The sequence below is a fragment of the Topomyia yanbarensis genome, chromosome 3 (genome assembly GCF_030247195.1).
Source record: "Topomyia yanbarensis strain Yona2022 chromosome 3, ASM3024719v1, whole genome shotgun sequence".
Lineage (NCBI taxonomy): Eukaryota > Metazoa > Arthropoda > Insecta > Diptera > Culicidae > Topomyia > Topomyia yanbarensis.
In genome coordinates, this window is record NC_080672.1 from 71,701,108 (window position 1) to 71,726,527 (window position 25,420).

Below are 25,420 nucleotides of genomic sequence, written 5' to 3' on the forward strand. Positions count from 1 at the left end.
TGTCGCTTTGAAATGATAACAGCAAGTAGCAACTTGCCACTGGTCGGCGCTTCGATCGGACAGCAATCGCTATACGGAACTTGTATGCAAACTTGGATACAATGTCGACTCACGCATGCAAACCTGTATGCGATGGTGATTTTCAACGTATTTTCATTTAAATGTTTACACAGGTTTTTCGGGAGTTTGTTCTAGCTTATATGTCTGTTCTCTGTGTCATTAATATGCTATGTACATACGAACGGCTTCCTCTTTTCCTTTTCAATTTCCACGTAAGAGAAGAAGGTTGAGAGATTAAAAAAGACTTCGATCTGAACCAGAGGAAATAAGCGAAGCCTCAGTAAAGAAAAATATTTTAGGCTTACAGGGGAAAACCAGGACAAATCAAGCGTTTTCCTCGACTTCCCAGGACACCAGGACAGTCATTGAAAAACCAGGGCATGTCCTGGGAAACCAGGACGTATGGTCACTCTATTCTTACAAAGTGGCTTTTTTAGCCGATTTTTAACCTTGAACATCATAATATACGGATACTCCTGCGAACGATTTGTTTATTTCTAACCGATTTTTGTACTAGAGGTTTACTGCCCATATATGCATAAGTGTCCCATATTGAAAAAGAGCAAGCCGAGAAAAACGCTGTTCAAGATTTACATTTTTCATTGAGCCTTATGGATGGGACAACCATGTTGTGTTATTTTTTTCGATATTTTCTGAACAAACCTGGTAATCTTATTTGTGCATTATGATTCAGTGGTGATACAGAATACAATCCAACGCATATATCTCATTTTCGACAAAAATCCATATGGGACTCTTATGCTTATATGGGCAGTTTATTCTTTCCGAGTCTTACGGGTGAACATTTTTTAAGCGATTCTTATGTTGAAGGTGTTCTGTCTGATTTTATCGCTTGAAGTTTATTTCCGATTTTTATAATCTAATATATTTGAAACGGGTTATACGAAGCATGTTCTGTCCTTCCGCCTTTTATTCTCGGTCACTCATTTGTTGGATCACAGATAAAGATGTTATTCGAGGCAGTACAATTTTTTAAACAATTTGACAATGATGAAACACGGCTTTTCGTGACATTGTATATGGGTTCCTGGGAAGCAACATGATTTGAAATGCGCGTCAATTTAATGATTGATCTGGCTATTGGTTTGTAAAATTCTGTGTATGAACATGTTTTTCAAACCTTGAAAATAATTGTTTTTCTAAAGGCCTGTTAACAGTTTTCCTTTGTAACGAAGACAGATTAACAAGACGAAAGATTCCACCAGGTGCAGAATTTGATATAAAATTTGTGTGAATAATTTATCTGTCACATTAGATTTTGAATATATGCAAAAATGTAAGAATAGACCTTTCTCGTCAAAAATTTCATATACTAGGATGCTTCCTTTTTTATCCCCGATTCGTTACTGCATATTGCCGCGATGACTTGGTATCTCTAACTATTGAAAAAAAAAACAAAAATTGTGCGTGCTGCTCATTTAACCCCATATTCTGAATACCTATCTTGCCTTGTTTCCCCGTATTTTTACACCATTCGGATGAATTTCCTGTGGGGAATACAAAAAAAGATGCCCGATTTGCATATATATTAGTAAATCTGCAGATTTTGCATTTTCGCTGCACTGCTCATAAAAGCATAAGAGTCCCATATTGAAAAACAGCAAGCCGAGAAAAACGCTGTTGAAGATTTACATTTTCATTACGCCTTATGGAAGGGGCAACCACGTTTTGGTATTTTTTTCGATATTTTCTAAACAAATCAGGTAATCTTATCTGTACATTGTGATTCAGTGGTAATACAGAATACAATCCAACAGATAACTCATTTTCGACAAAAATCCATATGGCTGGATGTTATTGGCTCGAATCAAAACTTGTCGAAAGTAAACAAAATTCATTTCATACCGTCAACCTGGCGCCCAGGTGGTGAAATCGTTAGAATTCAACGGGGTGCAAGAGCGTTGCAAGAAAATTTTTATTTCCAGATTTAAACTAAACTTCCCAGTTAAGCTCAGCCGGAATGCTGGCTGGTTCTAATTCGTATTCCGGCTCGGGTGACACAACCGATTCTAGTTAGAATGTTTAAGGAGTACCATTTCGATGCGGCTTGGCCGCATAACCGAGACCTAGGAACCGCCGTCGGAAGCAAGCGAACCTGTGATCCACTCGTTTGCCCGGCTTACTCAAACATAGGGGCTATCCGTAGTAGTAGGACAGCACGCGCAAAAGCGATGTGGCGTAGCCACATTGGGTGGTGCACACAAAATAAAATTGGCAACGTTAGCAAAATGTAAACACAAATGAACACTCCGGATGAACCTATCGACAATTGACATTTCGACGAGTTTTGATTCGAGCCAATAATATGGGCCCCTCGACAAGCAGTAAGTGCAAGGACTCTGCTACTTATGCCTGATCCCCTCGTTAAAACCTTCATCCTGCCAGAGTGTTAGCCTCGTCCGATTTCGGAGCGTATTGCTGAACCGAAGCAGTCTGCTACTGGCGCTGGCGGAATCGCTGAATATTCCCGGTAGGCGAATGTCCAACGGCGTGGCCGAAGGCAAACCGATTGCAGCAACATCACAAGCCGTAGCTGACATTTTAGCCTTTAATCCAAGTCTCTGCCATTGAAATAGCGACAGACGAGTGCGGCGCAGGCTGGACCATCGGTTGACTCGGTCGAATTCATTATAATTCTATTTAAAAATTTGATACTGTTTTATTTCGTTTGATTGCGCATATTGTTTACATAAGACACTCCCCTTAATTCATTGAGTAGGTATTTCACAGCCTTTATAATCCTTTTGTAATCAGTTGCAATAATCCTTTATAATCATTTTATAATAAGTGCATTGCTAGTTAGGACTTTTGTATCAGCCAGACCTTTTTATAACACTGCGAAACAAAAAAAAATTTTGGGAGCAGAACGAAAAAAAATGGCGAAAGTTTAAGGTCCCATGAAATCCCTGGTGAAGAAATTAAAAAAAAATTGGAATTCACAGTTTAAAACCAAAGTTTGTATGGAAAACTAGGGGTGTTCAAGAGGCAAGATATCAATGAAAATGGTCATCTTAAATTTTCACATAAAGTCTTACATAAAATGCTTATTACATCAAAAAAGTGATCTATACAAGATTTTAGTTTAATCGGACATCATTATTGTTTTCATAATAGTAGGGAGTAAATGGAATGTTGAAAATCGATTTCTTGAAGCATCTAGTCTCAAAACAAACGAAAACCGCTGAAAACAAATCATAATTTTTTTTGGATCCAAGGACTTGGAAATTTAAAAAAAATGATTCCAATATCGAAAAATTTACTGTAATGCCCTATGATTGAACAAAAAATCCCATCAAACTGGCCTTGGGAGCAGCACAAATAAAAAGATGGCAAGGATTTGAGGGTTCCAACTAAATCATCGTGAAGAAGTTTGAAATGCAGCCAGTCCATTTAAAATATGTGAGGAAGAAAGAGTGGCTATGCAAGTAAAGAGATAAAATGAACAGAAAAAAAAGAAAAAGAAACCATTTATCCACAGGTCCTGTCCCAGGATTTTAATAGACATGAAAATTCGATTTGTTTGCATTTGGCAGTAGGCCTTTTTCAAATGTTTGGTTAAAAATTGCTTACTTCAATAAATCATTTACAAAAAAGTCAAAATGTTAAATTTAACGGAACAATGCATGATGCCGACATCAAATAAAAAATTACAGCTGAGCGAGCTTATTTATAAGGTGTTAACATTTAGCAGCGACCCGAACCAAGTTTCATATACTATGATCGAATCAACAAAAATTCCAAGACCATGTAACCAATCTCTTTGAACTGTCAAAAAAGTGAGGTTAAACATTATCATGCAATGTTCTCCAGCGAGAGTTCCACTTTAGTTTGTTTACATTACCAATGAATTTTGTACCGCGAATCACCACTTCATTTGCCGCGTTGCCAGCCAGGAACTCAAGCAAAAATATACAAAACAGTATTGCCCAAACACTTAAAAAATCATTAAAAAATCACGATGGCTCTAAAAGTCTCATTTTAACGGAAATATTCTTAAAAATATGTAATCTTTTGAATAAAAATAAGAAAAGAGGGAGTTAGGTCGGACGAAAAAGGTCTATTTTATCATGCTGTGCTGACCGGGGGAATGGATGATTCACGTGCTTCGGTAAATTAAGCGTACCCTAATTGCACGAATGCACGAATTGAACGCGGGAAAAAGTGACCAACGAATCCTAGGAAGGATTACCTAAAACGACTTAAATCTACCAAACGTTCCGCTTTTAAACAGTTCTCGAAGCACCGTTCTACACAATCTAAGCATTACTACACTCGGATCAACAAGCGATATAAAAAACTCAACCAGAGACTTTTTAGTGCTTATCAACGTAGCGTTCAGCTGAAATTGAAACATAATCCCAAAAGATTCTGGAGATACGTCAATCAGCAACGGAATGAAGCCGGATTGCCTACTTCCATGACACTAGAAGGAAAAGAAGCCAATTCCACTGAAGGTATTTGCAATTTGTTTCGTGAACATTTTAGTAGCGTTTTCGTCGCCGAAACTTTGGATGACCATCACATTTCTCAGGCTACTGATAAAGTTGCCACTCACCCACCAATTGGGGCACATCCATTCATCACGCCCGAATCCGTTATCAATGCTTGTGTGAAATTGAAAGGCTCATCGAACCCTGGCCCAGATGGAATACCCTCTCTAATAATAAAAAAATGCTCGACTCATCACTTCAATCAGGTGTCTTTCCCGACTGTTGAAAAAGTTCCTATATTTTCCCTGTATTCAAAAAAGGCAACAAATCTAATATTAACAACTATCGAGGAATCTCAGCGCTGTGTGCTATTTCCAAATTGCTAGAAGTTATCGTTCTAGAGTTCATAACCCATAGTTGCTCCAGTTATATCGCTGAGGAACAACATGGCTTTATGCCAAAACGCTCGACCAGCAGTAATCTTGTCCTTTACACATCTACCATTGCGCGTGCTATGCAACAGAGATATCAAATTGATTGGCCGATTTTTCTGCGACCTTTGATAAAATCAACCACCGTATCGCTGTTGCTAAACTTGAACGTCTCGGATTCAATGGTTCACTGCTGCTTCGGCTACGATCATATGTAATCGGCCGTAAAATGGTTGTGAAAATAAGCGATTCAACATCATCATTTTTGCTGCTACTTCCGGAGTTCCACAGGGGAGTCATCTCGGACCTTTTATTTTCCTTCTTTATCTAAACGATGTTCACAATAGTATTGAGGTCCCTAAACTTTCTTATGCCGACGACTTCAAATTATTCCACATCACCAAAGGTAGAACTGATCAGGAATTTCTCCAATCACAGCTTGATAATTTTGCTACCTGGTGTATAGCAAATCGAATGGTCCTTAACGCCTCGAAATGTTCGCTAATATCTTTCTCAAGGAAACGTTCACTTCTATCGTATGATTATAATTTATCTGGGATAGTTTTAAAAAGAGAAACTGTGGTGAAGGATCTTGGGGTTATGCTGGATTCAAACCTATCGTTCAAAGAACATATCGCGTACATCACCGCGAAAGCTTCCAAAGTTCTAGGTTTCGTATTTCGTGTCACAAAATCCTTTAAAAATATACAGTTGTTGAAATCGGTCTACTGCGCGCTTTTCCGCTCCACTCTTGAGTATACATCGGTTGTTTGGTCATCATTTTACCAGAATGGTGTACAGATAATTGAAGCAATCCAACACAAGTTTGTACGCTTTGCCCTGCGTCATCTCCCATGGAATGATCCAGAAAATTTGCCGAACTACAACAGCAGATGCAATTTAATACAGCTTGATACACTAAGTGTTCGCCGAAATGTCGCTAAAGCTTCATTTGCTTCTGATCTAATGAAAGCCAATATTGATTGTCCAGAGCTTCTTCGGGCTCTAAACTTCAACACCAGGAGCCGAAATTAGCGTACCCATAATTTCTTTCATTTGCCTGTTTCACGGACTAACTATGGTTATAATGAACCCATTTCCAGCTTCTGTTGCACATTTAATCAATGTAGTGATGTTTTCGATTTTCACCCCTCCCGTTCTGTTATTAACCGTAAATTTAAACGAATCCTATCTAGTTCATAGTATAAGAGTATACCATGTTTGTTTTGTTAGCGTATGTTACCTGTAGAATATCTGTTAGTTTAAGTTGAATATGTTGTTATGTGTATCATTAGGATTTTATGTAATCTGTTGATGCGAAAAGATGAGGAAGTTTTATGCCTATTCAAGAGTGATTTTTTTTTGTTCTGCTTGAACGGGCTTTTCCCTGCTCCAAATAAACGAATAAACTATTCTATCATATATGCCAGTTCTGCATCCATTCTCTGATACAGCTTTCACAAATACACAGACGAACACAGACGTAGGATAGCACAAAACAATTCTAGGTCAATTTTACAGAAGGGCGTTACAGCAAAATGTAAACAAACTGGTTTTATGCTTATTATTAAAGCTTATCCATCGAATTATTGTTGTACATTGAAATAGTTGTGGAAAAAGCATTCTGGACTGTGAAACTAAGATTATTAAAAAGGGCTTAATTCAACTTTATGTGCAACAAAATCATTTTGTTGTTAGGCCCCTTCGGTTTAATTTCATTTTTAACAAACATGTAGAGTCTGAATGATTTTCTAACATTTATATAAGCTCACTAAAATTATATCATGGAACAATAACAGAAATTTTCGTAAGTATAATGCAATTTGCTCGAATTTAAAATTTGCACGCATTACGCCCTGATTATTTCTGTAGCTTTTATACGCCCTGCTTTACCGACTTTTTTATTTTGTCAACGCTCATGCGGCCTTTACCTACGTCTGTTGTCAACATTGTATTGTTGTTAAGCCTGCCCCTGTACGACGAGAATGAGTACGCGAGGATTGTGAACGAACGAGTGCGAGATGATATCGTCGACGACGGTAAGAATTATCTATTTATCGGTACTTATTAGTTTGTGACAACGTCATGTTTTAGATGGATCCGGTTACGGATACGCGGAGAATGGTCGCGAAGCATTTGACGAGGACGAACTGAAGGCAGAGAGTTCCAGTTGAACTAAGGAGAAAGGCAAAAAGGTGCAAGAAACTAGCACAGGAAGATTCCGCTCCGGTGGCCGGCTCGCTCAAGAACTATTTCAACAAAATTTCGGATGATGTACTGGCGGATATTGTGGGTGAGATTAAATCCGGAGGGACTGGGGGTGAAATTGCTTCTGAGCAGATTAAAGAAATCCGGCCGATGAAAATGGGTCCGAAGCCGAACCCAGTGGACAATGAAGAAGAAAAATATGGAGAATTTTAGCAAGAATATTAAAAAGACGGAGAAAATAGTGGAACATGACAGCGATGAGGAGATGCTGTTTAAGGTTATGAAGCAAAGTTTCACGGATAATCGACAAAAAGTTAAACCTAAATCTGCTCCGACCAAACAAGAAGCACATATTTTGCCAACGTTCATGTGAACTTTGTCTAAGTCTGTTGTCAACATTGTATTGTTACGTCTGCCCCTGTCCATTGTCGGTTACTTGTCGGAAAGAGTGGTACGTTTATATTATAATTGAGATTTATTTTTTTAAATTTGGGATTTGCATTACTAAAGGTTTTTCAGTTGAACTGCGTTTGTAATGAGCTAATACTACTATTTGGCACCATCGGCAAAAACGGGTAAAACGCGGTGAAAGCTCCAACATCCAACAACACGATGATGCAAATCATCCACAATGAAAAGTTTTATGATCAATGATTGAGAGTTGCTGCTTCTCGGAAATAACAACGTTGCATAAAACCTGAACATTAACGACGAAATAGGACACAGATACGCCTAGCAGAAAGTATGAGACTAACGAGTTTGACGCTTTATGATGAAAGCAGTCTCGAAAAGGTTACCTTCAAGGTACGGAACGTAAACGAAATTCCCAATCAGTCACTACTAACTAAATTCTAGCTGATACAAGGTAACAATTTGTTCCAGCGAATGTACGACGGCGATCATTATATCGAATTCATTTGCAGCGTTAAAATGTTTCTTCTATATAATAAGGTAGACGCTGAACAAATTAACGGGAATACGGGAAATTGTGTTAGGCGAACCGTTATAGAAGTCATAAATGCTGTACTACCATCACGTATAACAGTCCCATTTGCTATGGATTTCCATTGCAGGTGGGACAGTTATGTCTATCACGGTAGTGTACTAGATATCTATTTATTACAAAGATGGGTATCTAATCTTATGTTATAAATTTTAAATAATATAAGTAACTAAATATTTCAGCTGTTGGATTTAATAACTTCCGAAAGCTTATCTTTGTACCTTCTTAGTATTTGGCAAGCATGGCTTTCGATACGGGTAGTGGATCGCAACAAGTTATTACAGGAATATCCGTTCCGATAGCAAACATGAACATGTTAATCATTCTACGCACAAACAAATGTCAATACTTTATCGAGCTTATGTATGATATGATCCAAAGACCAGTCACATCCAAAGTTCAGATAGCGAATTCAAGCAGTTCAGAACCGTCTACGGATGAGATAGGTATATGTCGGTCAGACACGACTGCTCAACGACACCTGATACACAAGGATGTTTCGGTTTGGGGTGCAGTCGATGGAAGACTGATCTACAAAATGCATTTGAAATTAGCGTGTCCACTGCTAGTAATATATTCCTTTTGTTCTGAATTTAGCACCAACAAATACCTACAAAAATCCTAAAACGTTTTACAAAAAAAGAACTAGGGTCATGTTCCAGCCTAGATCTTCCGACGGGCCGTATCAGCAAAACGAATTGAAACCAGGACTCATGACAAAAGCCGCAGCAACACAAGCTGTTTGTCAAAGGACGGTAAAGAAGGGCGTTAGGATGTACTAACAAACAAAAAAGGCCTAATACATATATTCGCATATATCAAAGCAGAAACAATTTTTTTTCAAGAAGCTTCAAGTTTATAACGATACATTTTCAAATCGTGTTTGTTTTATCTTTTGAATTAGGGTTCTAGCTCTTTGCGTATTAAACTAGGAATTGGGAATGTTCGTAAAAATTTCAATGTCGATTTTCTCGAAAGCAAGCAATTGCTGTAACGCCCTTCTGAAAAATTAACCTAGAATTGTACTCTTAAGGGTGTCCTATATAAATGGCATCACGAAAAATCGCTCTAGAAAATTAACTAGTAAACCGATCCTTTTCAAACTTTCAGACAATAAAATATAAACCATTTGTAAGCTTTTGGCATATTTTTTTCATTCAAGTCCAATACCATAACCGCACGCTCGCATCTTACGCTTAAATCAACTCATTAGGTTCTGTAAAACGTCTGCAATTTCTGCTGTGCGGAAACCTACTTTTTCTTCATGTCTTCCTCAGATTCGACCTCCTTGGGATCTGATGGTAATCCCAGTAGAAAACGAAAAGTAATAGCGAATAGAAACGATAAACCGATACTTATTGAACTTGATGATAACAATGATGATGAGACGATTTCAATTTTGCTGAAGAATGAACATAACCGTGAGTTAAAATTAAGTGCTGGAAAAGATATTCGAAACAAGCCATGTCTCAACTGGTTTCGAGAAGCCTGGATTTGGATAACAAGGCGGCTGTTCTAACTAACGTGCTAAAAGAGTGTACAAATAGTTTAGTTTCTCAAAAATATGTTAACTTAAATAACTCGAACAGCTGGTACTAATTAGATCTTTTGCGCCTGAAACGTAAAAGGGATTAAAAGTACAAGAAATTTTGCAGAGCTAATAACATCTTTGGAATGGGTACGCATACGCGCGAAATATGTATTCACGAGCTTTGAAAAAGACCAAATGTGAGTATATTCAAAGAAAGATCGATCAACATCAAAACAACAGCAAAGAGTTATGGAAAATCCTAAGGGGCCGTACACAAATGACGTAGCTTTTTTCTGGCGATTTTCGACCCCTCCCTCCCCCCTCGTAGCATTTGGTCACAAAATTCTAACCTCCCCCTTGTAAATGACGTAGCATCTTACTAATCCCCCCCCCCCCATACAACGCGACAGGGAGATGAAAAAATTACATATGTTTTTCAATTCTTTTAAATATATGTCCTTTCAAAATGTTTGACGACTTTTATCAACATTTTCATTATAACAGCAAATTGCCTACTAAACAAGCCCATTTTATGACAAATATAATGTGGATAGTTTTGTTTAGCATTTTACATGTCATATAGCATGAAAAGAAGTTCACAATCCTGCAGCGGTCAACGATTTTAGGAAGTATACGCACAGACCAACAGACATAACACTCAAAAACAAAGCTTCGCCCGCTTTAACGGTCATTTTAAATATATTTACAGTTGGGACTGTGGCCACATTTGAAATTATGGCGCCACTGACATATGAACAAGCATATGGGGGATAGACCATTAGTGAAAATTATTCCCAAACCTGAGGGGAAACCCACCAGTAATTGAGTGTTTGGGACCGTGAATAAAAGGTGGAGCTAGTGTTCTGCGAAAATTGTCGGATCGATGTTTTTTAGGGAATTCCCTCATAGTGTTATGTCTGTTAGTCTGTGGTATAACCTCAACTAAATAACTAAATTTTCTTTGATTGAATCCGAAAGAAAATTTAATTCAGCTACCAAAATAAGTCTACTAGTTAGCAATATTAGCTAACTAATGTGGAAATTTAAATCCGCATGAAAAATCTTTCAATTTCTTTGCGAGCCTGCCATTCCTCGAACAGTAAAATTTACAAAATGAAAAACCGCATGAAAAGCAACTTGGGAATGGAGGAACATTAAATTGTTTTCTCTAATTAATCTAATTAATACTAGGGGCAGATCACTCTAGAAATATATAACAAATTTGCATCAAATTAGAAAAAATGCATTTAATTTCCATTTTTGCATCAACTTTGCACTCCCTCGCCGAAAATTTTGTTTAACAAATGTCCTACGCTGATTCACTTTGTTCGACGTTTTATTGAATGTAGGACTGATTTTTTGTAGGGTTTTGACGTCTTACACGCAACGCAAAATACACTGTACGCAACGCAAAATACATTTTGAATTTTTATTTTGATGGAAAGAAATGCATTTAATTTAGCTGATTTTTAAACATGCATCACAAGTGATCTGCCCCCAGAATTAACGGGTGCCCGTCAAAAAAATTTAAACTTAATGCTACGTCGCACAACTTCTGACCCTACCCTCCCCCTCGTCACACTTCGTCACAAATTTGGTATACCCTCCCTACCCCCCAAAATGCTACGTCATTTATGCATGGCCCCTAAAGAATTCAATTAAACCTAAATCTAGTTCCTCGCAGTCCATAACTTTCAACGGGGTAGAAGAGCAATCTGAACAAATAATAGCTGAAAAATTGAACAATTATTTCGTTAACAGTGTGCAACTGATCAATCAAAGTATTGAGCTGGTCAGTGAACCTGCGGAAATAACACAGCCGATTAATGTTAACTGTAGATTTGATGGATTGGAAGCTTCAAGAAAAAGTATTTTTTAGACTAATTTTGGGTCGCTGAACACGAAAACAGTATTCATTTTTTTGTTCAAAGAAGCGATTTTGTGATTTTGAGCACTTTTTGTAGTTTTTAGTCAATATTTCGTGTCAAAATCATTCAATTAATTTAGTCAATCAGCAGGTTGAAAGGTGCCGAGATTCCCTTTCTAAAAACATATAATATGTGTCGATCATATGTAAAATTATTTGTGCTGCAAGCGACCAAAGTTTAAAAAAGTGCATTTTTGACCATTTTTAAAAGTTACTGATTTTTAAATGATTTTTTTTACCGAGAAACAATTTTTTTCTGACCTTTTAGAATCTAAAATGACAAATAATATGTTTACGTTAATTTTAAGCCTAATATCACTAACATCGGATGGAAAATGTTGATGCTATGGCACATTGAGCGAAATGGAAATTTTATGATTATAGCGCTGGTTTAGAGGGTGTAGCACTGGTCTCATAAGCCAGTCGTCAAATATTCGAGTCCCTATCGGGAAGGAATCTCAGTGGGATCGTAGCACTAGCCACGTAATATTCTGTGAACTGAGAATCTGTTGCGAAGCCTGTTGAAGCAGAAGGCGAAAATTCCTTTAATTCGTAAAATATGTACTCACCACAGACAAAACAAAACTTTTCCAACGATATTTCCACATTTTAAAAAGAGCACTTAGTTGTACAATGAAATATCCAAAACCATTCAAATGCCGCAGGATAGATGGATGTAAGCTCGAGAAGACAGTACTCAAAACAAACAATAACTATCAAGTATAGAAGATTATTTCAGCCGAAAGCATGATTGCGCGAAAAATAAAAAGTTACAATTTTCACTCAGTGCTTCATACCTACATACCTTCATATCTACATTTTTCATCCGACTTTTGTGACCATTGGATTAAAATTTATGCAAAAAGATTATTTATATTTATTAGATTCTAAAAGAATTTTCTTCTGTCTTTGATTTATTATAAAAAATTTACTAAAAATATGCATTTTTTTTTAAAAAAAGTCGAACATTAGACTTTTTTGTACGTTGGTCAATTGTAATCATAATAAATGAACCTTTCTCGACAAACATACGATTACGGCTTAAAAGCCAACTGTCAAAATTCTCTTTGAAAGGAAGTTCCGGACAAACCGTTACTGGCTAAACGCAGTTCATAGCAGTTAATGCAAGAGAAAACTTTTTTCTTTTATTTACTGTAAACATCTGTGATTGGCGGGTAACAGTTTGTCTGAAATTTCATTTCAAAGAGAATTTTGATAGTTGGCTTTTAAGCCGTAATCATATGTTTGTCGAGATTTGATCTACGCATATTATACATTTTCGGAAAGGGCACATCAATACCTTTCGAACTGTTGCGATCGGATCCTATTTGAACAAGATATTGAAAAATAACTAAAATAGTGCCCAAAAACACATTTTGCAAAGAAATCTTGAAAATGCTTCCTTGAAAAAAATGGACTTGATTTTCGTATTCAGTGATCCAAAATTAACTGAGGAAACACCTTTCTTCTTAGCTTATCGCGATTACCTTAAAATTGTTAAAATCTGTCACATTAGATCCTGAAAATAAGAAAAATTATTTTCCTGTAATAAAAAATAGAGCAAAAACAAAAAAGCGGAAGCAAAAGAAAAACGTTTTTTTAAAACTCGAACTTCTTTAGAGAGAAATAAAGTATTATTTTCGTATTCAGCGACCCAAAATTAATCTAGAAAACAGTTTTTCCTGTAACTTCATTTTTCTTGTGAACTAATTTTTTTTACATCTTATGTGACAGGCAAACTTCTCACGTGAATTCAAAGCCTAAGATCACGAAAATCCGACAAAAACTGGTGATGTTATTAGGCACCGAGTGAAAATTGCTCACGTGAGAAGTTTGCCTGTCACATAAGATTTAAAAAAAATAATTGCTGGTTTATTTTTTTATGAAAAATCAACTAAAAATTCGTAATTTCACCAAACACTACCTTTTTCACTTTGGTTGCTCTTAACCTTAAATTGTTGATATTTTATCCTAACATGTTATACATTTTTGGAATGGGCACAGATATTATTGTAAAATGTAATTAAACTGGTTAGCATCAATTTTTTCTTCAGTCCAATTAATTTTGGTTTGAAGGGGGTTTTAACGTCCAAAATCACCCTTTTGCTACGCCACTGTGTACAGCAACTAGAAGATACCAAACACGGTGGCTTAGGGGAAACAAACAAATTTGGACCCTTAGAGGAAGTGAAATTACGTGAACGTCAAAAAATATTTGCTTGCCTATGTTTTTTAATGCAATACATGCAAGAGTCTGCTCCAAAATTACTGTTCTTGAAAGAAAACTGTCAATGGATGTTTTATACATTGACATAAACTCGAAAATGACAGTTCTTCATAGCATGAATTTTCAACATTTCGGACCCTTCCACACTAACTTGGACAGTGTTCCAAGCATATTTTGCACACACTGAATGTGACTGAATATATTTTGGAAACAGTGAAGTTTTTGCTACTAAACTGACCTATTGACTCGTTCTCTTTGCAGTATATTTAATGCATGAATGAAGAACATAAGCAAATCAAAAATGGTACATTAATCTTTATATGGAAGGCTGACTGCATGAAGTATTTTTTTAGTTCTATCATTTTGAGAAATAGAAAAACTTTCGGTACAATTAGGTTATTGCAGACTTAACAAAGCAGCGTTAAATGTTATGCAATAGAGTTAACAATAATATATTTCGTGTAACAATTCATCTGTAGCAGAATTATGGAGTAACATCCTCAAGTGGATGATAAATCAAGGTTCAAAGTTCGTCAGGAATCTTCTTGTACTAAATATTAATTTTTAATTCTTTTGTTTACGAGGTGGTTTCTTGTTATTCTTTCTAAGCTCAGTTTTTCTTTGTTTCTCATCCTTTACTTTCCTTTTTCTTCAGTTTTCGCCTTGTGATATTCAACTGTTCGGCGCAATGTTATAACAGCAGGACTACGTCGCTTGAATCGTGATGTTCCTCTTCGTGTGAGTGTTTCATGCGGTTCTAGGAATTCAGCAAGCACACTTATTATCATTATTTAGCTGTGATATGTCTCTTAGATTTGTCAACATATTGCTCGTCAAATTCAACAAATTCGAACTACAAATGTTCTTCAACATTGATTTCAGAAGTCTCCTCTTTGGTCATATTATGGTCTTCAATGAAATGTTCCTAAATCGTTTGATTTTCGACATCCATTGGTTTGAACTTTTTAAATAATTTGACCAAAAAGAGCAGGCGACCTACCGTTACGAAATTTTGATTATTCTAACTCGATAAACAAATAGCTGTCAAGAAAGAAAATGGAGGGGTGTACAAAATAAGTTGATATCAGTTTTCAAGGCATATTGTGGACACCATTTATTTAAGATTTTTAGATAAAACATTACGAAGAAACCTTTTCAAACACGTAACATGCATAATGCATAATACCAAACCAAAGCTCAAGTTGGGTGCGTTCACCACTCCACCACCGAGAAACTACCATGATCTTATTACGAATTCCCAATAGTTTCGTAATCACAGCTATAACCCCAATACCTATTAGTGGGACTCACCGAGCGTGAATGTCTCATCACCGCCCTATTTTTTCGATTAGTCATATCTTTCCAGTTATCTATTTTTAGCTTACACGTAAAAACTTATAAAATTATTATAAGAAATTAACTTGTACTACGAAAATTATTCGTTTATTCACTTTGTTGTGCGTACCAAAAAAAAACCATAAAAAAGTTTTTGCATCTTGAACATAATCTAGCTAAAAACAAAGACAAATTATGTTTCTTTAAGCATTAGAAACGATGCACATATTCCCTCACTGAAGTGGATCATGCAATAAAATTATTATTGATTCTTAACATTTCGCTTTAGTAACATAGATAATGAAAAAAAAATTAACATGTATGTTAAATCGAGGTAAAAATTATGTTAAATCGAAGGACGTTAAATCGAGGGTATGTTAAATCGTGAGTATGTTAAATCGAGGTATACCTGTAACATCAAATCTCGAAGTTTCATGCATTTTAAAGACATTCGGCATGAAAAATACAAATTTGTCTGTCGAATCCAAGTAATTTTGCACCCATTTTGATAAGTTTTGCTTCATTTTGATATCAAGCACTTTTCAACCCGTAACTCCCGAAACGGAGTTCCGATCGACACAAAATTCAATAGCAGTCTTTCATTTGAGACTAAGTTTGTGCAAATCGATTCAGTCATCATGCGACTAGGCCCAGCATATGTTAACAACTGTCAAAGTCTATATCTCCATAGAGGATGACAGGGATGACACCCCCCTGGTTGACTTATTTTAATAGTAAATGCATAGCCTGTCTGTAAGAGAAAGCTAAAAATGGTCAATTTGAAATCATAAAAATTGCCCTGTGTTACCGAGTGTTAGCGAGTAAAGTGATTTTGACGCATATTCAATTACATCACGTGGCTTCCACACACATCCTAAATCCATACCGCATTTAAATCGCACGTAAACAACAACGAACAAAATGGACTGAAAAACAAAATGCATTCCTACCGAAATTCTCAGGACAGAAATTGTTCAAAATTGTTTCATAATTTCCTGCACATTAATGGGTGTAGTAGCTAAATCAAATGTTTTGATATATCAAATCTGATCAGATGTATTCAATGGATGCAAATTTGTCGGTCATTGGATCTGGTGAAGAAGTTTAAAGTATGCTGGGTACAGGAACTACAGAATCTGAAGATAAGCTCAGATCATTTTCGATTTGACACGTTTGAAGAGCCGACTCAACCCACAGCTAGTTGTGCAATTATTTATGAATGCTAACAATAACTACATATTTAGGATGTATCAGGATTCAGCTCTGTATTATACCAAGCACAACCGACGTACTCTGCATTCAAGATACGTTCGCGTATTCACTAGTACCTCGATACCAATACAACACAAATTTAATTTGAAAGTCGGAAAAAGAATTCGGTGTAGGTGTCCAACATGATTCCAAAATTATTTCAATTATACTTGAGTCATGTGCTTATCATAGTAAAAGCATGTTACGAGTTTCACACCTCGCGCAAAACATGTTTCACCTAACCTCAACCCCCATTTTATTGTTCGGCCAATCGTTATTACCATACTACTTTGCTAACTAAAAGTTCACCAATACCAGTAATTTCCAAAAAAGAAAAGTTTTTATAACGTTTCTTGCTTATAGTACTTCCACGTATACGAAACGTACCCCAAACGTAAACAAGCTGACGCCGGACGCGTGCCTGCCTCGCCGAAAATTCTGAAACAGAGAGAGACGCGATACAGAAATCATAGCCATTTCCTTTTACTCTGCGCCGTCTGCCGTTCTTAATTATAAGCGAATGATGTTATCTTTAATATTTCTGTTTTCTTTAATCCAAAACCCAGCCGAAAACAAAATCGATTGCAAGGTGCGTTTCTTGAACTTCCCGTTGCTGCCTTTTGCTGGCGGATTTCAATTTACCAGCTTACGACACATCGATTATTTATGATTTTAATACAGAATATTGAGTGTAATCATTTTTAGGCACAGAAGGTCGCTGATGGAGCGAAAGAGAAACGGAACTTTTTACGACAATGAAGTTTGCTGTCATTAATCAGATTCGTGCACACGGCTTATTTAACAAATTATCTTTAAATTTGTTAGCGTTCGTTTATATATCCTTGCTTTCTTCTGCTATGGTTTCTGATATATGATATCACCTAACTTTGAACCGAAATACGGTTCAATCTTAATAATTGTTCACGAAGGAAACGAATCCCATGAGATTAATTTATTTTATACAAACTGCCTTTTTTAGCTTTAAATATGTAGTTTATATTTATTTAACAAACAACCAGAAGCATTCGATCAAAGGACGACACCCCGCGAAGCTGCACAATTCCCGGCAGAATCCCTCATTTCACTTTCATCACCTCCCGCAGCATCTGGTTGCAAAGTGCCGCATACGGGTTTAACTCGATCAGCTGCGTACGGGCAAACTTGCTGCCCAGCTTGGCTGCCTCCTCAAAATCCGCCCTTGCTCCGTCGGTATCGTTGTGCTTCCTACGCAGAACACCACGCTGGCAAAACGCCCGACAGCCTGTTCGCCCGGAGCGGTTCGATAGCTGTAAAGCTCGTTCGATATCGTTCAGGGCCGCTGTAAATAAATAAAAGGGAAGTTTTATGGTATGGCAGCTTTCGCACGAATGCAAGCTTTTAATTGAACGCTCGGTAGGTTTGGCTACCGACCACCGGAGTACAACCGCTTACCTTCATCATTCCCCGAATAACGATATGCCTGAGCTCGATTATTCCACGGTGCTGGTCGTTCCGGTGCGGTTTCAATGGCTTTGGTAAACAACGTGATGGCATCAGCTAGCTTACCGTTCTCAGCTTGTTTAATCGCTTCCAATTCTATACTTTTCGATTTCAGAATTCGGGGATTGTCCGGTTCGGCGAGATCTGAAAATTAATTGTTGATATGATTCAAAAGTTTGAGTTTGTTTAGAATTGCCAAACTAACCTAATAGATCAACGGGTAGCTCTTCCTCTCCCTTGTACAGTAATTCTTCACCGCCTATCTGGGACGGGTTGAAGATCGATTCCAGCACCTGGCGGTCATGTTCACTAAGGCAATCCCGGTTCAAAGTAGTCATTTTAATAAGGGAAATGTGTGCTCAAAGCAACAGTTCAAACTAGACTGGCAATCGAAGGTGGATTGTTTGGAATTTAGTGCCCAATGTCTCCACCCGGTTTGTAAATATAAACAGATTTGCATATCTGACCCGACCGGTCTTAGAAGTTGTCTCGTAAATGCTGAAGTCAGCTTGAAGTACAAACAGAAAACAAGTTTCCTGATGCGCATCGAGTCATGTGTAGGGAGACATACTGCATCGAGCTGATGATCGATGATCGTTTCGGCGGTCGACAGGGAAGCTTTCAATATGCTTTATGTCAGCAGTTTGTTCGACATGCTATAATGCTGCATGATGTTATTTATATCCAAAATTTGAATTTTTTTTAATAAAACGTAGGTAAGCACAAGTTTGCAACCATAACGATATAATTACTTCTGATTTTTGGTTATTAAGCCGTATGAATAAAAACTAGCATTTGCTCAGCTTCTTGAGATTCGAGCAGTCGAGCAGCTGCGTTGAACATTTACTCAAGTTGGTATGAATAAAACTTTGCTTTTACAGTTGCTTTCTCAAATTGAGCATTTGCTTTTCGATCATCTGATTTGGTATGAATAAAGTTACAAATCGTGAGTAAATGCTCAGCGAATGCTAAGCAAAAGGTCGACTTTTCTGAGTATGCTCGGTTGCATGCTAGAAAAATTTTAAACATAAAATCTATTTTTTAGTTATTTAATCAGTAATCCATGAGTTCTGTGTACACATCATCGGTAAACAATTATCGGCAACATTTTAAAAATAAATTTTATCGCATTCGGTCTGAAATGAAAACTCTTTAAAAGTCCACATGGAATTTAAAAAAATTACATGCACTCCGAACAAGAAGGTTTCGATATGATGATTATATAGTGCAGTCGTTTTAACCAAACCGGTTTGTATTAAAAGGCTGAACATGTTCCGAAATTTGTTTTGTGTAGTTGGTTAAGTGAATTTGGGGAATTTAATTGTTTTGACATGTTACTAATCGTCTGTTATTACTACAATCATTAATCAAGACCAGTTTTTTGACGTAGAGATAATCTACGCATACTGGCGGTTCTACATAAATGTTTCTGTTTGAAATGTTTAACCGATTTTTATACATTAATAGAATTAAAAAGGTTTTGCGACAAAGAATCTCCAATCCGAACAACGTTTTTTGGTTTCTTTTGGAGTCTCAAATAACTGCAAAATTTTAGCTCGATTAATTACGGCCTGGTATACCCCATTACATTTGAAATTTGTATGGGAAATCCCACTTTTTTTAAATTTCTTGTTCGGGTTTCTTCAGAACTGAAATAACTTTCACAAACACTAAAAACAACTTTAAAATTCTGTGCACAACGTTTGGACGAGTTTCATGCAGTCCATCGGGTCACAGCCAGCATTAAAGTAGTCGAACATTTTTGAGAAAATCCTGAATAAAATCCATATTTTTTCGTTTTTATAAAATTACTGACAAAAACCCAAAAAGTCCACATGAACATTGTGGGAAGGGGTGTGGTGGTACAGGAATCGTATACGTCAGACATTTACATTTTTCTAAAAAATTATTTTAAGTCCCTGGCAGTTTTTTTGCGCGGATTTCGCATCTAACACGGTCTTTGCAAAAAAAATAAGTCCTTTTGAATGCAAAAGACTTAGAAGATTTTCGGAAAGACGAAAGAGACGGATCTGGAAGACAATTTGTGGCCCAAAACTCAACAATATGAGTATTTTCGAAATGGTCTTGACAAGTAGGTACCAGAAATTGATTCTTGACGCCATTTTGAAATCCAAGATGGGACTTCCGGTTTAGCGAAATTCTCTATAACCCAATCAATATGGGCATTTTCGGAATGGTCTTGACGAGTGGGTGCCGATTTTGTTGCACATAATCGCTATCGTAAATAACGCGGGCTCGTTTGCACTTCAGCAGGTTACCATGTTGATTGGGCTCCTGGTAGTCAAGTTTTAAACCATTGGTAGCTTTCTTTCCAGCTTTTACCAGCCCTGTAAAGTGAAGTAAACAGTACTTTTAAGCGTTACGGAAAGCAACTGCTTGTTCGACGCAGGGATCGTGAGTCAAAAAGAAATTCTCACCGCACTCTTCTGGGTGAACATATAAAAATATTTTGCGTTTCGCTAGTTTATGTTAGTTCTTATATTCGAGGAAGTTTTGGAAAATTCTCCATGGTCTTTACACGCAGGAAAATATGTCGTAGTTAAAATTAAAAACCAAAATATTATTCTAAAACGCCAGTAAAATAATGATTCTACGTTAAACTTTATTGAAAACAAGTATTTTTAGTTTTTGGAATGAAAAAGAATAAAGTTTATTTTCAATTGTTCAAATTCTATTGAAATTAAACACATACTGGTAACGATAACAAATAAAACAATTTACATCAATAGCAGTACTTTTTCCATGCGGCAATTTATATTTTTGACATAATATTTTTTTTATATTGTTTCAAAACAATTGTTTGTTATTGTTCCTTTTCATTTTAACGTGTAACAATTAGGAAACAGCTTACTTTGTTGATTGTTTGTATGAATATTCCCCACAATATGATAAAAATAAAAATTAGGCATGGCTTACTATGATTGAAATTGAAAAATTAACTTTCTATACCGACGAGGTAGAAAGTTGGTGTCTACGAAACCGTTTTAAAAATGCTCATAATGAAGAATTTTGTTGAACAAAATCCGTTTCTTAGTAGGAGTGATACAAAAAGCATTACCATTGTAAAATACTATGCAAAAAAAATTAAATCTACCAACATTTCAAAAGTATTCTTATTTATTTTAACTAGAATGTTTATTGATTTGAACAAATTTACATGCTATTTCCGTAACCAGTTCTTTTATTGCAAATATATCAGCTTTATTGATGATACTTGATACATGTTTGAATCAAGGTAACACACTTCGTCAAAACAAATAAATTTGTTATGATTTCGACATAAAAATTGTATTTTCATTAAATTGGTTTATCCGCATTATTTTCATTAGATGATTTATCCTGTCAAAAAACGCAAACAACATTAATTTGTTTTGTAACTAACGAAAACAAATCTTATTTCAACAAGAAATGCATAAGCCATAGAACAAATAGGAAAATAGTTGTTTATAATTCAATTTTTTTTAAATTAACATTACTTTTTTCTGCGTGTATGCGGGATAACCGCGTCAATTGAAAAAATCATATTGATTAATTCATAGAGAATTTCGATGTACCGGAAGTCCTCATCTTGAATTTCAAAATGACGTCAAACATCGACCTTTGTCTCCTACTCGTCAAGACAATTCCGAAAATTTCTGTATTGATTGAATTATAGAGAAATTCGCTAAGCCGGAAATCGCCATATTGGATTTCAAAATGGCGTCAAAAATCGATTTCTGGCACCTGCTCGTCAAGATCATTCCAAAAATATCCATATTGTTTGTCTTTAAGGCCCGTCTCTTCCATTTTTCCGAAAATCTAAGTCAAAAGGTCTTAATTATTTTTGCATTCAAATGGTCTTAATTATTTTTGCAAAAACCATGTTAATTGCGAAATCCGCGCAAAAAAACTTCCAAAAGTCTTTTGTTGCGGGTTTTTACGCTGATTATCAATCTCACGCGGATTTTCGAATTACCGCAGTTAACGTGTATCCCCCGCGTAAAAAACTTGGGTGTACCATTATCCCTTTAACCCTAATATTATTAATCGAATCGAAGTACTCAGGTGCAACTACTGTTAATTAACTCAAGCGTTTCCTGGAAACCGAATGCTAACAATGGCCTGTACGTTGGGCTCTTAGAAGCATTCCCAGCGAGTCCAAGGAGAACCAGTTGGCGTTCTGGGTCATGATGTGCTGGGTGAGATTTCCGTGTGCTAGAATGCTTCAAATTTATATTCTTGTCCGTGGTATCATTGTACGCTATCTTTTCCCTGTCCCTGATACGATCTCTGCTACTAAATCACCCTTGTGAATGTCTTTCCAGAGTATATTTTGCCTTGCTTAAAAAATACAGAACAGTGCTTCTCCTAGTTCTAATGGTTAAATCAAATAATTTTTCTTGTCACAAAAAGTCAAATTGTATTTTCAGTCTTTTAAAATGTTTCTAATTGCCTCCCTTAGTCTTGACGATTAATACATTTTGTATATGATCTGTATTTCTAGTTTCAAGATAGCTAAACAATATTCCCATTAGAATTTCAGACTGCAATCCCCTAGATTTCCAAAATTTTAAGTTTAACTCTAAGATCTTGTTGGCACTGTCAAGCTAACGCAACCGGCCAGATAAAATTATTTAAAATTTTTATTTCAGTACACGGAAGTTACTCCGGAGCCAAAAATGCTTGCTCCTTTTCATTCCGGTTTGCTACCAAAAGAAGAATAAAGAGAAGAAGAGAATCAGGAACGATTTTCTCCCAGATTCCTCCGGAGTACTTCCAGTTCCTCCTTGTACTGTAACAACCTAATATGAAAAAAACGGCAGCAAAAAGCAATATCGCTGTTGGCCCCATGGTACTTTCAATGTTTCCGGGTACTACAGCTTTTACCAACAATTTTGTTTCATAAAATTTAAATTTTAAGAGTCCACCAACACACAATAAATAAAACGTTTTGGTGTGTTAGTAAAAAAAATTGCCAATCAATTAAAGTGATTAAAGTTCCCTTAAGCAACAGCCGAATTTGAAAAAAAGACAAACCAGCACACGGAAGAAGGAATAAATGAGCCGCAAAATGATTATCCTGTGCCAGGAGCAACTGAAACATACTAATATTTAACGCGAAAAACATAGGCGATGTCCTTTCATCCAATAACCAAATATTTTGTTTTTTCAATTTTAAGAGAAAATTTTTATTTGTGTTAAATTACAACAATTGTTTGTTTTGTTTCAATAATTTCAAGTACCCTAAGTTAGTTGAACTGTACTGCCCCTATTCGTAAGTCAGTCCCATGTTCTATGGAATTCCCTTTCTAGTTGAAACTGATTTACGATTAGAGGCAGTTTAGGTGTTATTGTGGAAAAATAGTTTTTCAATCTAGGGTGTAATTATGCTATCTTATACATACACGCATGCATACACAACAGGGTAGGGCTTATCAAGTTAAGTTAAAATGTCGCTAGTTTCCATGACAAGTTTTCTCATCATCATCTTGGCCGAAGTTCTGCATAGTAATCATATCTTCGTTTAATAACATCCGTATAGCAGCCCATTTTTGCTAAGCTAAATGCACAACCAACAGTTATAATTTCAACGCTTCTGTGTGTTCCGCTAAGTAGTTTATCCAGGGGGCTCCCCGGGAGTGATCTCAGAATTGATAAAATACAATTACATACATAAAATTGAAAAAAGTTGCACTATTAGAATTGCGGTATCTGCCCCATGCTTCTAACCACAGCTTAACGTACACACTAGATGATACTTCACGAGCATAATCGACGGGTTGTTGGCAGTGAAGGTTGAACGAATTTCATAATCCTTCACGTTTTTGAAAGATTTTATTTTTCCTCTGTAGCACATCTACAGTTGACATCGAAGCATCTGCTAGTAGTAGTAAAACCTGTATCAACCCAGCAAATAGCTAATTCTAGCCCGGTTCACTTGCGACCATCGGAATCTGTCGTATGACTGTTTTAGGGTGCTGATTCTTGCATCTGCAGGTGATTACGGTTAAGTACATATATTTGATTAGACTAGGCGAAGTATCGAAGGAAAAGATTTTCATTAGTGTTTTTCATATAAAATATCCGTGAAAATTTGCAACTTATTAAACTAATTTTGTCACGATAGTGTTAAATCAATTAAATTTTCAACCTGGAGAAACATATTTCAGGGATGCCTGGTAATATTTTTTGAAATCTGTGCGCAGCATATGTAAAAATCTGTGTTAAGGAAAACGTAAAAGTTTGTCTCAAAACAAGAAGTCCCGACTTTTTTTTAGGTTTAGTACGAGGTAAAAAAATGAAGAATGCTAGTCTGTGCATTATAACAGCACAGGAAATTGCTCAATTTTAAAAATCTGTACAGCATATTGAAAATCTGTGAAACAGATTAATCTTCACACCTGGCATCCCTGGCAGATTTTGACAAATTGCTGACAGAGCAAAAGCAATGTTCGAATTTCGAACTTGCTACAGTCCAAGCTGAGTAAAGTAAAGATTTTTTCATACCAAATTGAGCAAATGCTTCGAGAGTTTACTTTGCTCAGAATCGAGCAGAGTAAACTTATCTTGAGCAAATGCTAGTTTTTATTCATACGGCTTATTATTGAATAATGTTTAATGAATGATTTGGGATGATGCATTACTCGCTTTTACTTAATACATATACTGTCTATTTGGCTGAATGTTAGTTTAACCTACACACATACAAAAACTACCTAAATTGAGTTTTTCACCCAATTTCGGAGTATCAAAGAAAAAGGAAAATTTGGGTAAACAGTGTTTTTATTAATTAATTAATTAATTTATTTATTCAGTTATTTATTTATTCGATCTTTTTCATCTGACCTGCATTGGTCTCCAAGAGGTGTTACTGGGTGGGGAAAAATCCTATTTGAAGATAAACTTTTATAGCAGGTAGGTATCCATTTAACTACGGCAAAAATAACAACTCATTGATAGGTTTTTTACACTCAACCTTGAGTTAAGCACGCATACATTAAAGTTCAATTTACTTTGTTTTGAGTATACCTCGAACAACTCACAAGTACCCTTATTCCACGGTAGAGCTCAACTGAGTCGAATCTCTCGTTTTGTTTTTGACACCACTAATCAGGGTGGCCAGATAGAATTCCTTAATATCGGTAGGGTCACTAAAAGTTTATCGGTAGGCCAGGTTGTTGTCCCAAAAACGTAGTAGGGGAACTGTGGGTAAGACGGACACTTTAGGCACATAGCATATAAAGTTAAATTGAGTTATATGAGTACTCTCTCTTCATGGATATCCTTGAATTATGAAGCACTCAGTAGGCCTTGAATATTGTTAAAAGCGAAAAATGTAAGTAAACATTGATAATCAGTAGTGCATCTTCGTGCGGATGTAATTTTTACGTCTCTGATTTTAAGGTTTATCGAGGAAAAATCAATTTTTAGCGGATTTTTTCTTTTATTTCGATAATGTAACTCTTAAATGACATCTTCGTGGAAAATAACAGGTAGGTTCTTATACGAGTAAATAA

General features: G+C 36.2%; 1 protein-coding gene across 1 annotated transcript; it reads right to left on the minus strand.

Moving 5' to 3' along the window:
* Positions 1–17,368: 17,368 nt before the first annotated feature.
* LOC131690245 (tetratricopeptide repeat protein 36 homolog) lies at positions 17,369–18,301 on the minus strand. Its single transcript, XM_058975844.1, has 3 exons — positions 18,109–18,301; positions 17,856–18,047; positions 17,369–17,742 (listed from the first exon to the last, which is right to left on the minus strand). Exons 1-3 carry the CDS (start codon positions 18,239–18,241, stop codon positions 17,501–17,503), a joined length of 567 nt encoding a protein of 188 aa, XP_058831827.1. The 5' UTR covers positions 18,242–18,301; the 3' UTR covers positions 17,369–17,500.
* Between the last annotated feature and the right edge of the window lie 7,119 nt (positions 18,302–25,420).

Bases quoted from the DNA above. Each gene is read 5' to 3' on its own strand.
- LOC131690245 (XM_058975844.1), bottom strand. From the start codon at position 18,241: ATGACTACTTTGAACCGGGATTGCCTTAGTGAACATGACCGCCAGGTG. The intron at 18,048-18,108 runs GTTAGTTTGGCA...ATTAATTTTCAG, and splicing joins GCTACCCGTTGATCTATTAG to ATCTCGCCGAACCGGACAAT. The intron at 17,743-17,855 runs GTAAGCGGTTGT...ATTTATTTACAG, and splicing joins TTATTCGGGGAATGATGAAG to CGGCCCTGAACGATATCGAA.